Source organism: Lepidochelys kempii, chromosome 11, assembly GCF_965140285.1.
Source record: "Lepidochelys kempii isolate rLepKem1 chromosome 11, rLepKem1.hap1, whole genome shotgun sequence".
Taxonomy (NCBI): Eukaryota; Metazoa; Chordata; order Testudines; family Cheloniidae; genus Lepidochelys; species Lepidochelys kempii.
In genome coordinates, this window is record NC_136390.1 from 67,590,531 (window position 1) to 67,606,375 (window position 15,845).

At 39.5% G+C, this 15,845-nt stretch overlaps 1 protein-coding gene across 3 annotated transcripts in view; it reads left to right on the forward strand.

Annotated features, from left to right (window-relative positions):
* Nucleotides 1–15,845, forward strand: part of SPAG16 (sperm associated antigen 16) — a 722,869-nt gene that overhangs the window by 424,929 nt on the left and 282,095 nt on the right. For all 3 annotated transcript variants that reach the window (XM_073306724.2, XM_073306725.2, XM_073306726.2), the window contains one exon: nucleotides 12,474–12,659. In XM_073306724.2, coding sequence (XP_073162825.1) covers nucleotides 12,474–12,659 — 186 coding nt within the window. The remainder of the gene's footprint in view (nucleotides 1–12,473; nucleotides 12,660–15,845) is intronic.

Sequence of the window (15,845 nt, forward strand, 5' to 3'; positions counted from 1 at the left end):
ACACCTTGTATCATGAGGGGGTCTGACTGAATGAGCAGACGCTACGTTGTCTTCAAGTACAACTGCCCTTTAATGTAGCCAAAGTCCTTTCACAGAGTGCTTGTCTCCCATAGAACTGGTGAGAGGTCGCTCTCAAAGAGAACATTCCCCTTCCATTGCCACAGCTTTCCTACAACACCACACCCACTTGTCAACCAGCTAGTGGAGGAGAGGAAACCAATTACAATGTCATTGAACAACAGACAAACACAAACATATTATGAAAGAATCTAACTACTATGAAGAGTGGGATGAAAAAATACCTATAATTTGGACTAGGCTTATTATGCATTACTAGTTTTGGAGAGAATTTCTAAAGGCTTCCAGATGGTAGTTTTTGTGTCACCTCCTTCTTAAAAGTAGCAATAATTGCTGACTTGGTTGAGCCAGAAATACGATGAGAACAGTTTTTTAGTGGTATTTTGGTGCAAAGGCTATATTAACAAAAATAGATAACTGAACTCTTCCGTCCTTCCTCCTTCCCTCAATAAACAAACAAAAAAGCGGGTTTGTGTTTCATCTGAATGTGTTCAACATTCTTTTGGGCTTTTCAGTACGACATGAGCAACTAAGTGTTTGGAAGTAACTGAGAAGCGACATCAACACGTTAGTGGAAGCAATATATCACTGTCTGTCATGATCTTTTTAGCCCAATGCAGTGAACTCTGAAACTTCAGCTTTCTGAAAGACAGAGATTCATATTTTTCTTTTTTTTTTTTCTTTAACTGATTTTTAAGGGTATTTAGCAAAGTCAGAGTGCACTCAGTAGGGGCCAAACCCTGCCAATCCCAGCATAGCATTGGAGAGCAGGAAAACAGACCAGTGTGCTCTGAGCACAGGGTTCCTGCTGGCTAGGACTGGATTCCTCAGGGAGGGCCAGAGCCCTGCACTTTGGAGTGATCTGTTGCTCCTGTGAGGAGAAGGAGTGTGCCTACAATCGACCAGCAGGTGCTTGCTGCTGTGTTTGCTGGACCTGAAATTTCTTAATTGGTTTATAAAATGCCAGTTTAGGATTGAGTTTGAACCCTTTTAATTTAATTCATTCTTGTCCCAGTTTTGATGATAAATGAGGATGATAAATGAGGAAAATCATATGTTTGTGATTTCTGACTCCTTCTGTGGTATCAGCTACCTGGATAAATGACACACCATGTAGGTTAATAAAACGGGTTCTTTCCTAGGCTCTTGTTTTGTTTTTAAAGGAGTGTCATTCTACAGTTATAGCATGAGAGATGTGTGCTGTAGACTCACAGAATAAGTGAGGGAGAGAGAAGGCAGAAAGAAATTGGGAGTGCATTGTATGCATCAAAATAGGGGATTTTAATTTTTAAAATCTATTATAAATAATCTGATTTACAGAACAGCAATATTCAGTAAATACACCACCACATTTCAGCCTCAGTCTTAAGTATAAAAGAATTTCTGCTAGAAACTAAGCCATACATGATATCTAAGTGGTATTGATATCTAACACTGGTAGCCGATCTGGGACTGATAGCAGGAAATATCTCTAATGGCTGGTAATGGGACATTAGATGGGGAGGGCTCTGAGTTACTACAGAGAATTCTTTCCCAGATGTCTGGCTGGTGGGTCTTACCCATGTGCTCAGCGGCTAACTGATAGCCATATTTGGGGTCAGGAAGGAATTTTCCCCCAAGTCAGATTGGCAGAGACCGTGGTGGGGATTTGCCTTCCTCTGCAGCATGGGGCACATGGCGGGTTAAGCTAGTGTAAATGGTGGATTCTCTGTAACTTGAAGTCTTTAAATGATTATTTTGTTTCAGTAACTCAGCCAGAGGTTACAGTTCTATTACAAGAGTGGGTGGGTGGTGTTCTGTGGCCTGCAATGTTCAGGAGGTCAGACTAGATCTTTCTGAATTTAAAGTCTATGAGTCTAATCTAGACTGAGTTCTTAGGAGCTGCAGAAAAGTTATATCGGCCATTGACTCCGCCCCTTTTGTATTTCAACCAATCAGCCTCCTCTACCATTCTATGCTGTGGAATGTTTTTCCTTTAATTTAAAACATTATTCCACCTTTCCCCCTCTAAATAGGAGTAATAAGGGCCCATCAACAACAACATATGTAAAGAAGCACAACAAATCTAAATGAGAACCAAGAAACAGCTAAACTAAGGATTGGCCATCCTCAGTGGGAAGCTGCAGTGCCCACATTCTCGGCACCGGGTGGTACAATATGATGGGATAAACAGCAGCACTCACACGCCGCATCACATGAGTCCATCAGCAAATACCCACTCTCCTGAGCTGTGTCCTGGTCTCTGTCTTTTGTAATGAGGTCTGAAAGAAGGAAGAAACCAGCTGTGCAGTATGCACCCTGCTATTGTTTGTTTTTCTTCCCTACCTTTCCCCTGGGGCTTTCCATACAGTTTCAGTGAAGGATTTTAATGCACCTAAAATAGGTTTTTTGGTATTAACCTAAGGTGAAGCTATTAAATGTTTTTCTCCTACTCAGTGGTAGCCTGCTCTGTCACATGGAGTAGTACAGCAATTCTGTAAATCCAGATTTAGAATAGTTGCATGCTTATAAAATAATAGAAATTAACAGAAATGTTATTTTTGCACTTTAGGATTGATTTTATTGCATGATTATTTGTGCTATTATTTCTCAAGTATGATAAAAATAGATAGTTTAAAATGTCTTAGACTGTATTTCAGAATGGTTTACGTTGGTGATTGTCTTTATTTTACAAAATGAACTTAACTGAAATTTACCTCACTCTCTTCCTGGAAACTCCATGCCTCCAGCTGACATTCTACTGTTAAACTCTAGTCAGGTGCCGCCCCCTCCCCCCATTGCCATTGTCCCTCTTAGAGTTATGAAACAAAACTTTAAGGAAGAGTCGTCCAAGCTCTTCCTTTGGCCCTGTCTGTCCTTGTTTGGAGACCCCATAATTATCACCCTGACCTATGAATCTCTGCTCATCTACTATATAGTAGACTGTAAGGTCCTCAGGATAGGAACCTTGTCTTGTTTTATGTCTGCAGAGCACTATGCATGCCCATGGCACATGCAAGTAGCATAGATGTCATTAAGTTTATGTATGTCATAAAATCTGAACCTGTATATTTTAGAATGGGCACACCCCTTCATTAATATGGGGACAATCTGTGCTCTAGGATTTAGCTACTTCCTAAATTTTACTAGCATCTCCTCAGGAGTGAGAGCATCAACCAAGTTGCTTTTATTCACTTTCCAACATCTCAGGAACACTCTTATTATGATGAAAATGAGACTGAGCTAACGGCTATGCAAGCAAAATAGTCCTCTTCTCCCACAAAGGGGCCTTCAATGTTATGTGGAATAAGGAGTGGTGACAGGAATAAACCTTGCAGAACCCTACACAAGAACGTTTGGGACAGAAACTCAATTGCCCAATGTCACTGTGAGGATCCCTCCCCTCAGCCCTTGCCAAGACCTCCTTGCCAATAGTATGAAAGGCTGTTCAGACCCTTTTGCATCCAGCAAGGAAACTGCTATGTATGGAGGCTGAAAGGAATCAGAGATGACATAATTCACTTCTCCCAAACTTTTTCAAAACCTTTACCTAAAAAGGCAATTTAAGAGACAGGCCAACAACTGGCAGGATCACCAGCATCAAGAGGTGGATTCATAAGCAGAGGCCTAAAGGCAGCCGTTTTGAGAGAAACTGTGTGTATTCCCCACTTGTGAAGATGTCCACCCTGCATAAGTAGGGACAGGGCATTGGTTGCAGACCACCTGGCTGGCTGTGGGCCAGTCAGCTGGCACAGGGGTGGTGCTGGGACAAGCTGAAAAGGTAAATTTAAATTGAGTTAATGTTAAAAATGTAAAAACAAAGACATGCAACAAATGGAAAGCTTTTGAAAAAATATATAGTCGAAAACATTTTAAACTATCAATTTTTACTATCACACTGGGGAAATAATTGTGTAAAAACCATTCTGTTCATTATTATTATTATTATGTATAAATATAAAAGGAGTACTTCTGGCACCTTAGAGACTAACAAATTTATTTGAGCATAAGTCTGAATGCATCCGATGAAGTGAGCTGTAGCTCACGAAAGCTTATGCTCAAATAAATTTGTTAGTCTCTAAGGTGCAACAAGTACTCCTTTTCTTTTTGCAAATACAGACTAACACGGCTGCTACTCTGAAACCTATGTATAAATATGCAATTATTCTAAATGAGGCTGAAATTCATCCTAACCTTGGAGCTAGGAGATCAGCCTAGGGAGTAGGCTGCGGGCATAGCCACAGGCAGGCTAAAAGAGTGGCCCAGGTCCCATGGAAGAAACCTTAACCAGCATATTGACACCTGGCTACACAACAGAGAACCTCACCACTCCATGCTCACACTGTGCCCAAGAATCAACACCACTGCAAGAAGCAGGAGGTGCCATCTTTGAGGGCTGAGGGGCTGTTGGACTCTTGGTTGCGTAAAATATTATTACTATGTGTTTTGCAGCATGGGGACCTGCTACTGCTGCAGATTTAGGCATTACTTTCTCTCGAGGCCTTTGAATGGTCCTTTTTAATAACTACGATGTTTCCCCATGAGTATGGCATTCATTTCTGGGGTTAATTCCTGCTTCCTCAAAGGTTGTGGAAGGAAGCCACGAATTTTAAGCCCAGTGGGTGGCAAGTGTGGTTCTTCACCCACAGACATGAGTGTTAGAATTTGGGGACATCTGAATGAATCAAAATGTCCCCAGTCCAGCTGTCACCCTACTCTACAATAAGGAGATGTTAACGACAGTGCTGTCAACTATTACAATTTTATCGCAGGTCTTCAGGGGTTTTCTTAAGGCCTCAGCTCCTGGGAACAAATGATTGCATTGAATCTCAGGTCTCCTTTTTTTTTTTTCTTTTTTAAAGTAAGCTTCTAGCCTTGTAGTTACAGAGAGAAGCTTGAAAATGTGACCCAAGTGCACCCTAATGATGCAGAAACCAGAATACAAAGGAAAATAACTGTGTTATTTATTTTAAAGCCTCATGATTTTGGAAGAAGGGGTAGACTGGCGTTGATTCATGATTTTTGATTGCTTGGGGTTGGCAGTGCTTTAACAGTCTCAACCAACAGTGAACCCAGTATGCTCCTGCTTGATTTGACCAGATATGAGGAGAGTGCACCTCAATGTGCATTTTGTAGGCAAGAGCCCTCCCCGCAACTCCAGAACTTTGTTAAAGCTCCACTGTCTGAAACTCAACCAGAGGAGATTTGCGGTTGCTTTTCCCTGAAGAATAAATCCCCTCACAATGAGCATGGTGTAGTGCCTCCTTCTGGACACTGCATGTACCTATCAGGAAGTGCAGAGGCAGGAGGAAGTATGTTAAAGAGACATGAGGACATGCTCTGAGATCAGGAATTCTCTTAGTAAGATGTTGAATTCCTTTTCATTCATTTTTTCAATGATGCAATAACTAAATAAAATAATTTCACTGAAACCTGAGGCTGCTTCTTCACGAATATGTCATTTTGGCAATGAGAGACTGTTTGGTGTACATAGTTGAGAAAGGTGGCGTCTCCAATTTGCCACCACCCATACCTTTCAGTTTGAATGCATTTTATCTGTAAGCAGAATATAAAATGTCTATAAACTCCTTCTATGAGACTGCTGCATTTGATTCCACCTCTTAGTAAAGATAGCTACTGTTTTCAACTACATATAGCACCCAGGACAAATTCTGCTGACCAGAGCTTTCATACACTACAGCTGATGAAAATAAAACTCTCTTTTAAGGTTCCAGATTGAGAGTGAGGTTACAAAAAGAAGGAAAGAAATGTCCTTATTTGAGTTTTATACAAGTGTGAAACAAACAAATAAAGCATGTATTACCAACTCATTTCTTTTGCACTGGTACAGCCCCAAATGAATAATAGAAACCCACAAAAATGCAGAGTGTACAATTCTGACGCATAATTGCTTCTTTCCGATATACCTCCCCTCCAGATCATTACTGAGAGAATGAGATTGTGACACGCAAAATGGCCATCCCTTCTCCTTCCACAGCTGCCTAATGATTGGCTCATTAGTGGGTGATGGATCATGATAATATCTCCAGTGATATTATGACAAATTAGATAAATTATCTAGTTGTCACTCTTCCCATGTTTCTTGTTTTCTTCTCCTCTCTGATTGGATGGTTACATCAGAGGTAAAGAAGTAAAGCATTCCCATCTCTTGCCCTTCTGCTGTTTTCTTTCATCCTTTCCTCATTCTCTATTGATACTATAGTCCTCCTGGTTTAAAATGCCACAGAATAATGTACATGTTCTGCTTTGATTTAAAATGGAGATGTTACGTCCATCTTCGGAAAAATTTGGTGTCACGTTGCTCCCAATGAAAAGGGTTTCTGCCCTTCCAAAAGGAAACATGAAGACTTCCATTTCATTTGAGAAACACCAATACTGAAATTTTCCGCACTGCAGCTGCACTATCCACCACAGGGAACATCACTAACCCCCCCATCCCCGTCAAAAAGGGAATAAATGAGAAAAAATAAATATTTATATATAAATAGAGAATTGACTAGATTGTATAATTCTTATATCTATTTAAAACAGCTAAAGGTGGTGGTGAGAGAAACGCATAGGAAAAGCTAATATGTTGTAGCTTCAGCGTCCTAATCTGTCTTGGTGTGGGACCTTGCCGCTGTAGCACTAATGGAAAAATATAATGTTTAGATGGTTCCTCAGTGGGTTGAAGTCAATGGAGCTGCCCCAATTTACACCATCTGGGGATCTGGTCTGTTACGTTACATTAGAAATATGAAACGGATTAAAGCCTATACTTTTTATTATTTTGATTTTACCTACATTTATTTAAAGTTAAATTTTTGAGGTAATATATTAGAACTTGCTTTCTTGATATAAGAATGGTAAGAATGATAATTTACTAATTTCTGGATTTACATATAGTTTGGTTTGGTTAAAGGAAGAATATTTCTTATCTGTAATAAATCATGCCTCTCTCATCTACTAGAGTTTTTGTTTGAAATTTGGAGCTAAGAGCATTGTTCATATTAGTCTAGATTAGAGAATACTGTGAGAAACTTCACAAAGAGCTCACAAAGCTAGATGAATTGCCACTATATTAGCCGATGAAATTCATGGTTGACAAAATTATCAGTGAATGTGTACTTCTGGGCAAACTGCAGTTAAAGCTGAAGTTTTAGATTTTATAACATCACTCTTACAGCTGATTAAAAATTCTGAAGCATCTCTATTTAGAATTAGAAATGGATATTTTTTACTAAACTGAATATGAAAACCAGTTATACAATCAATACAGTGGCCCATATGATTTTTTTAAAACTTTGATTTTAAATTTCATTCATTTAATGTTATCCCATATTGAGTTTTCACTGTGCTTCGGATTTTTATATGGACAATGTTTAACTGCATCATACAGGTTGGCAGCTGAAGGTTTTGACAGCTGGACAGGGACTTTTAATAGTTGGGGGAGTCATGACACACAGTTTGAGATCTTGGGATAATCCTATTAAACTGTTGTTTCTGCTCGGAAATGATCAGCAGTGAAATACTGGCATTTATGTTGCCTTGTTTACAGTTGAGAGTTAATACCTCCTGGAGATGAATAGGCAGGGGTTTTTTGTTTGTTTGTTTGTTTGTTTGTTTGTTTGTTTTTCTGAACCATTGTTGCAGGTTGACTGCAGACTCAGGAAACAAACTCTCTCTCTTTCTTTCTCTCTTTCTCCTGGCTGCAGAATCACAAAATGCCTATCGCCCTAATTGTAGGTGTGTAAGAATCAGTCAGTGAGTATTAGTAGTGCTGTTTTCTAGGAAATACGATGGAGCTGAAGGGATAATGGATTTGTAATGTAGGGAGTCTCTTTTGTCTGTGGTGTGCATCTACAGAACTTTTTGGAATGCAGGAATGGGAGAAGTAGATGTTAGGGGTGAACCAGACTTGGGAACAGGTGAGAAGAATAGAATGGTGGGGAAAGGGAATCAAGTGTGGAGACCAGTAGTCAGAGGTAAGTACATGCAGCTGGTAATGGCAAGGCAATCAATTCATAGGGTCTTGGGGACACTATTCCATGAGGCAACAGTTGGATCCATGCTATGTGGAGTGGAAATTCTGGTCTTTGATCACAAATCTGAAAGCATTTGTATCTTGTATCTTTTAATTTAGAGCAGAATGTGGGGGAAAGGTTTATGAAGATTTAGCAAGAGTTAATGCTCTATTTCTATCTGGAGAGGCTGAAACTGATAGTTCAAAAGCTCTCTGTGCTCTAATAATTCTTTTTTTAAATGTAGTTTTAGGAAGGAAATGTAGCCTTTGAAACAATGCAAAGAATTACAGCTTTAATGGAATCTGTACTGGAGATAAAATGTAAAGCACTACTCTTAATAAAGTGTTTTTTATTCCTAATAAACCTTTGGTCCTTCTAAAAATCCTGAACAAGAAAAAAAAAACCCTCTTAGATCAGTGTCGGACTGTTATAGCTGAGAGTCTTTCTGTTTCAGAGATTGAGAAAAAAATAAGGCTTAATTTGTAATAGTTGGCATGAAGAATTGTGCACGCACATTTCCGTGTGTTTGGGCTAACCGCAAAATTTGGGATTGTGTCCTGTAGCTATACTGTGATCCCTTATGTCTATGCATGGATGATAATTTATTAATACAGTTTACAGTAAATGAATAAAAACACCTGGAAACATAGAATTAGACAATAAAACCACCACCACCATCTGCCTGCCTATTTTGCAGCTGTGGGAAATTAGCCAGGTGGAACACACCTACTTTCGCCTGAGTCAGTGCTTCCGGTGGAGATGAAAAACTCCAAGGTCTCTGACCAAATGCCCAGGTGAAGATTCCTTCTCATTCTCAAATCTGAGGATCAGTAAATTCCCGTGCTTATAGGGTCTTACACAAAGTGCACTGGCTGCAATGGAAGACTTTCCATTGACTTCAGAGTGCTTTGGGTCAGGCCCATAAGCACAAATCCTGTATTAAGCATCTAACTTCATGTATAACCTAAATTACTTTTTTATGTCCAAGTATATTTCTTCTTCAGGCTTAATAAGGTTCTGCTAGTAATCCATGAAATGTAAATATTGTTTACCCCATGAAAGGGGTAGAGGGAGAGAAAGCCCACAATCTAATTAACCAAAGCTCTTTTTCTCCTGTGAATAAATCTTACACTTGTAGAGTCCCTAATGGGAATTACTGCTGATAATTGGGGCAGTGTTAGCTTAGCATTAATGTGGCATTTATAATATATTTTTTGCATTGAATAGTTACTATATATTCCAGTAAAAATATAAATAATACATCATCGATCTATATGCCTGTGTGTATATTATAGACCGATAAACATTTGCGATAGGTATAATATAATATAATATAATGTCAGCTTATGAAGATATTAAAATCAGGCAAGTATAAAGATAAATAGAGTGGTCACACTTTTAAAAAGTTGCCATTAGCTCTAGAGAACAAAATGTTATCGCAGTATCTGTAAATGTAATGAATGCTGCACTTTGGTAAGACAAATTTGGAAAAATGTTAAGCCTGACAACTGCATGGTTAATATGTTTGTAATCAGGACTTTTTGATTTAGGAGCCTAACTTTAGGTTCTTAAAATTTAGTGCGTGTATTTTCATGATCACTTATTTAAGTGCTGTCCAAATTTGCCAGTGTCATGACTTCAAAATGTATTTTCAGTAATGAAATGCTGTTGGGTGCGACAACAGACATTCCCAACAACACTGCACAGCATGTGTGTCAACTGTGGGCTTTAAGTATGCTGCCAGGTGTTTTGGGGATGGCACAGATGGGGGCAAATCCTCAGTTGGTGTAACCCGATTGACTTTCATGAAACTACACTTGATTTACACCAGGTGAGGATCTGACCCTTAATGTTGCAGGAGGTGTGGTATTGGGTACCTTTATTTTACACTTTCCTTGCACTTACTCACCACTACCAGAAGCTATCCTTCATGGGACTCTTCCTTTCACATGCAGTATTTTTGACTGATGCACTCTGCCCTCCCGCTTGTTATGGAAGAAAAACTAGACTCTATTTGACCTACCCCAGAATGCCAATGGGGATCCATTTAGACTACTTTCCTATGTATACCAGTTTTCTGGGCAGCTTACATCAGATGTCTAACTTACATCCCCAAGAGAGACAGAATTTGGGCCAAAGAACTTGTGTTTCGTGTTGCTTTTTCAGGACTGTGTATTTAAAAGTTTGGAAGTAAATAAAGCCTCATTATGAATCACAATGGCCATAAATGTGGCAATCATTCTGAATCAATCATATTTTCCATAACGTTCATTTTATGGCTGTTCCCAAATTTGTTTTAAAATTATTCTTGAATAAAAAAAGTCAATGTTCTTAGCCCAAGAACGTATTTTTTAGTAAATTTCCCTCCCATCACCTGAAATGTGATCTTTATAAATGAATAAAAAGAATAATAGCTCATCACTGTGTTGCTTTTATATGTCCCTTGAACTCAGAGTTAGCTTGAATTATTAAAATGGCAAATGATTCATTAATAATAACACATTTGCTTGTAGCAATCTGGCAAAATTAGGATCTCATCCTGCAACCCTTACTCATACTAGATGCTTTTATTCTTGGAAATATTTGAGAACGGGTAGCAGAATTGGGCCCTATGGTTTTAAAACTGCAGGGAGATGTAACTTTGAAAAGTTTTCTCCTTAACATGAGGTGTAATTGGTTTTACAGTGATTTTTGATAGAAATAGCAGGTTGAACCATGTGTGTTAAAAATGGCTGAAAACTATACTTAGGGTACATCTGCACAGCAAAAAGAGACCTGTGGTAATGAGTTTGAGAGCCTGAGTCAATTGATTTGGGCTTGCAGAGCTCACACTATGGAGATAAAAATAACAGTATAAACATTAGGGCTCAGGCTGGAGCCCAGGCTCTGAAATGTACTGAGGGGTCAAGTCTCAGAAACCTATCACCAGCCTGAGCCTGAACATCTACACTGCTATTTTTAGCTCCATAGCATGACCCTGAGTCAATTGACCTGGGCTCTGAGGCTCCCTTCTGTGTTTTGTTTTGTTTTTTGTTTGGTTGTTTGTTTTGCAGTGTAGCCATAGCCTTTGGCAATATTTCATAATGCCAAGCGAGCCTTAAGATCTATCCAGTAAATGAGACAAATGTTTCAAGCTGTCTCAGTACATACGTTTACGCAACAATCTGTCAGACATCTATTGGAAAAGAAAGGGCGGGAAGAAGTAATAGATGTAAGAAAGGCCATTCTGTTACAAGGCACAGAAGACTGAATATCTCAGTTTGTCATCAATCTGAGTGATGTCCTGCTGTGATCCTTGAGGTCAGTACTGCAGCTGGTCACAGTCCTCACATTTTCATGTCAGAGGGGCTGATGGAAGGATGTTCCCAACAGAGAGTCCTCCACTCTGGACAACACATCCTCCACAAGGCTAACAAACCCAGGGTTTGCTGGATCTTTAAGGCAAGATCCACCCACACAGTATTTTAATTTCCTGAAAGCTCTAAGACTTTGGTCTAATTCCAGTTGTTGGAGTTAGTGTGTGGGGGTGACCGGAGGGTGCTAAGTGATACACAGGTGGTCAGCTTAGATGATCTGATGGTCCCTTCTGGCCTTAAACTCTGACTCTGTGTTTCCACAGCTGTTTTCTCACTGGGTGAGATGTCAGGAGTAGTAGTTCAGACATTTGAATTAAAGTCATTTGTGGTACTAGATTTTGTATGTGATCTCACGGCATTCTTTTCTTTGATGCATTTATAAATAAAATAGAAGGCCAGATCATTGGCTGATGTAAATTGGGGAAGCTCTGTTTTCTTCAGTAGACCTATGCCTATTTACATCAGCTCAAGATCTGACAAAAAATCTGAGTGGAATTCTATTTTCACACATTTATATAATATATAATGAAGCTACTGTATGTTAGCTACTGTAATGCGACCTTACTGAGAGAGAGGAGACAGAATTATAATGTTTACATAACAATTTATTGGTTAAAAACTAGTATGGATTTTGAAAAACCTCTTTTACCCTTTTATGAAAGCAATTGTTTGCGCTTAAGTTACTTTATTGCTGATCACCTTAAAAATAAATTAGAAAAAGTGAGTGGTATTTTTGAAATCGATGTTTACTTTCCACTGAAATAAAGTTATTTTAAGTATTGTTTTCTTTTCTCTCAATATGACTTCATTAATACACACTAAAATGCCAGTTTCCTCTGCATCTGTATCAGAAAGCAGTTCAAAGACAGGACTGAGATTTTTTAGAACATTTTTTCTACACTTTATTCAAAATGTAACTCTAGGTGCCCATCCTGTACTCCTATAGAGAAAAAAGATGGTTTGCAGAAGGCCTCCAAGTAATCTTCCCCTCCATCTTTGCTAATGACCCCTCTCTCTTCCTTTTTCTTGGTAACAGTGGCACCAAACTGGTCACTTCAAGTGGAGACACAACAGTACGGATATGGAACTTCACAAAGGGTGAATGTATTCTGACTTTAGAAGGACACAGCCGTGCAGTCTGGGACTGCTCGTGGCATTCCTGTGGAGATTTTGTGGCTTCTGCTTCCATGGACAACACCAGCAAAATATGGGACATTAACAGGTGTGTACTTATTGAAAATCATTGTGTAACTGATTGATAACTATAATTAACAGCAAAATGTGGTATGTGTTAGGTCACCTGTAGAGATATATATTTAGGCCCCATTCCAGTAAAGCACATGGTTGGCTTTCAGCATGAGTAGTCCCACTGATATCAACATTAGATTAAGAATGTATGTGCTTTGCTAGATCAGGGCTTTAGTGAGCTGAGAGCTGGGAAGCAGGTAATTTAGAGTATTTCAGAACAGGATTGTTTTACTTTGCATCTGAATTTCCTTGGTGTATTTTCAAGATCAATGCTTTGTGAGCCAGAAACTTAAATGTGTGTTTTCTAGGCTTTGTTTCTAGTGCATGACTACACAACACTTTTTAAACTAAGAGTAGACCAGTTAAACAATATTTCACTTATTTTAGTTGTATTGTAAGTGTGATTTCTGACTGATTAAAGGATACATGCCCTATATCGAAACATGCGAAACCCACGGGAAAAAAACAGAGAAATTGGGCCTGGTTTTGGCTCAGTTGGCTTGTGAGTTGCTCGTTGGCTAGTTTTTGGCTTGTAGCTTGTTCTTATTTGGCTTGTAGCTTGCTGTAGCTTGCTGCTTCTTTTTTTTGATGGGCTCCCAGCAAGCAGGGGTAAGGGGGTGGGGGAGAGAGTTGGGGTGCACAGCAGGCCCAACACAGTCCCAGACTGCACGCCATGGGAATCTAGTCACATAGTGTTGGGGTTCTTTGGGATTGGCTTGTTTTGGCCTTGTTTTGAAATGGGATTAGCTTGATTTTTGGCTTATTGTGAAACTTGGGGTGCTTGTTTACTGTGTGAAAGTTGGCAACTGTGCCTATATTCTTAAATTCCTTCTTTGGTCAAATTAGAGCCCACTTTATAGGAGACACTTCTAGAAATACTTGTGTGTTTCTGCCTACAGCTCAGCTAATAATTCTTCCACTTTAATGAGGTGGCATTATATATTTCTTAATTTGCATGTATGACTCCTTGTCCCAATCTAATCTCCCTCACCCCCCAGATCCAGCTTCTGTCCCTTCCGCATTTGAATCAGGCCATTTTCTCTTCCATGCTTCCTGGCCCCAGCCGGGGGTCATTGAGAGCACAGGAGAGAGTCTTCTGCTTTCATTTTCAGTTCCTAAACTAGGCCTGGCCTGCTGCATTCCAGAGCTGCAACTGCAGGAAAAGTCCTACTTAGTCTTGGGCTGGAGCATGTTCAGTGCTGATGAAGTCTTCAGAGTTTTGTACCTTACCTGCAAAAGGTCTAGCAAGTCTCTACAGAGCATCTCTGAACTGCAGTTTTTCAAAGCCTTAACTTTTGTCCAGATTTGGGCAGATTTTCACAGGACAGCAAATAGCACATCCCTGGCACAACGTCACCTCTCCTGCAAAATTCAAGTCTCTGCGCCAAAGCATAGGGGCCCTAGATCACTTCAAAGAAAGTTTGCCAGAATTTATCATGAACAAAACACTGTATTTTTCACTAGCCTTGTCCTTGGCTTGGCTATTATGACTGAAATAAATAAATTTTGCAGCACACACCCAGCTTGTGAAATTTAAGCCCAAACAATTAAAGTTTAGCAAAGTTATAGGCAACCGAAAACAGGTTTTTTTACAATGGGAAGTGTTGGGCAACCTTAATAAGAGGCAGTTCTACCAGCCTAACTATAGCAGCAGTCTTTCTGACAAGAATGAATGGTCGACATTAGGTTGAAACTTCTCATGTCTTCATGTATCGATCGCTTGCCTCTCTTCCTAACTTCTTGTAACTTGATTATCTTTCAGCATGATGTAAAACATGTTTGTGACCTCTAATGAATAGTGCTAAGAATAGCTTTAATTCTATGTCTGAATGGTTTTAAATTTGCTTAGGTGTGGTTATGCTTTAAACATCTTAAAATATCTCCACCAAGGAAGCTTTTGTTGTCACAGAAATTAACACAAAGCTTCACCACCAACCCTAGCCTCCCACTCACACTAATTTGGAGCTAGCCTTTCTACCTTCTCTGTACAGTCTGATGTACATTTGGCATTTGGCAATGAGTGATACTCAGCTACTCATACAACCACAAGTAAGCAGCACAGTGACAATGTGAAAGACTATCATGACATAATGGTTAAAACCTTAAGTAATGAGAAAGTGTAAATGCTTAGCTAGAATAGAAGGTGGTACGAGAATGTGGCACAATATACCCGGTCAGACTTAGGAGACTCAATGGTTATTAAATTAGGAAGCTTACATGGAAACGTCACTGGTTGATTTTTCTGTGTTATAACAGTAGCCGACGTTCTCGCTTATTTACTTTAATTTGATCATATTGAGTCCAAAAGGCACTAAAAGAATCTGCCCAGCTACTCTACTGAAGTTAGATCTCTTTGCATGATGTCCTGTGGAAAAGATTTTCAGTATATACAGTATGTACAAACCGGGTATAGAAGACATTTGGAAACACTGCTCCCCACAAATAGACAAGTATTTACTATTCCCTACCGAAGACATAAAAAGAGGATATTTTGCTTGTCTCATAAAATGCGTCAAGCTGGGTATAAAAAACCTGGAAGGCACTGAAAATTAGATTGTGTTGGAAAATGTTGACCTTAAAATTTTGCACACTGGTCCATGCCACATGAGTCAGGATTCTCTGTGCATAATTTATCTGTTCTGTTACAAAAGACAACAGGACTTGAATTCAGTGTACATTGTATCATATTATTAATAACATTATTATGAAAGTATTTGTATTGCAGAAGCACTTATAGGTCCCAGTCAGCACTTGGATCCCTACTATGCTGGGCAGAGCACACAGACCTAATGAAAACACCCTCCCTTCCGAAAAGAACTTACAGATCACATGAAGTGCTTTTTAAAACGTGCATTGCTTCAGCTGTGGCTGTAGGTGCAAACAAGCTACTCCCTATGTAAACTTAATGGGTCCTTTGTACCATAGGGAGAAAACTGTCTTACTGGCAGCTGGAGATTCACCTTGTATAGAGGCTGCTGTTGGGGATCAGCCAAACCCCTAGCTACAGTCAGGGGACGGTAAAGGTGCCAAGCTTCACCTATTGCCCCTACAACTCTGGCTGGGGTCAGTGTACTCCCTATTCAAGTACCACATGAAAAAGAGGGTCACAGTCCTATTTCAAGTGCTGAGGGAGATGAGCTAGGGGAGAGACTCCAGATGG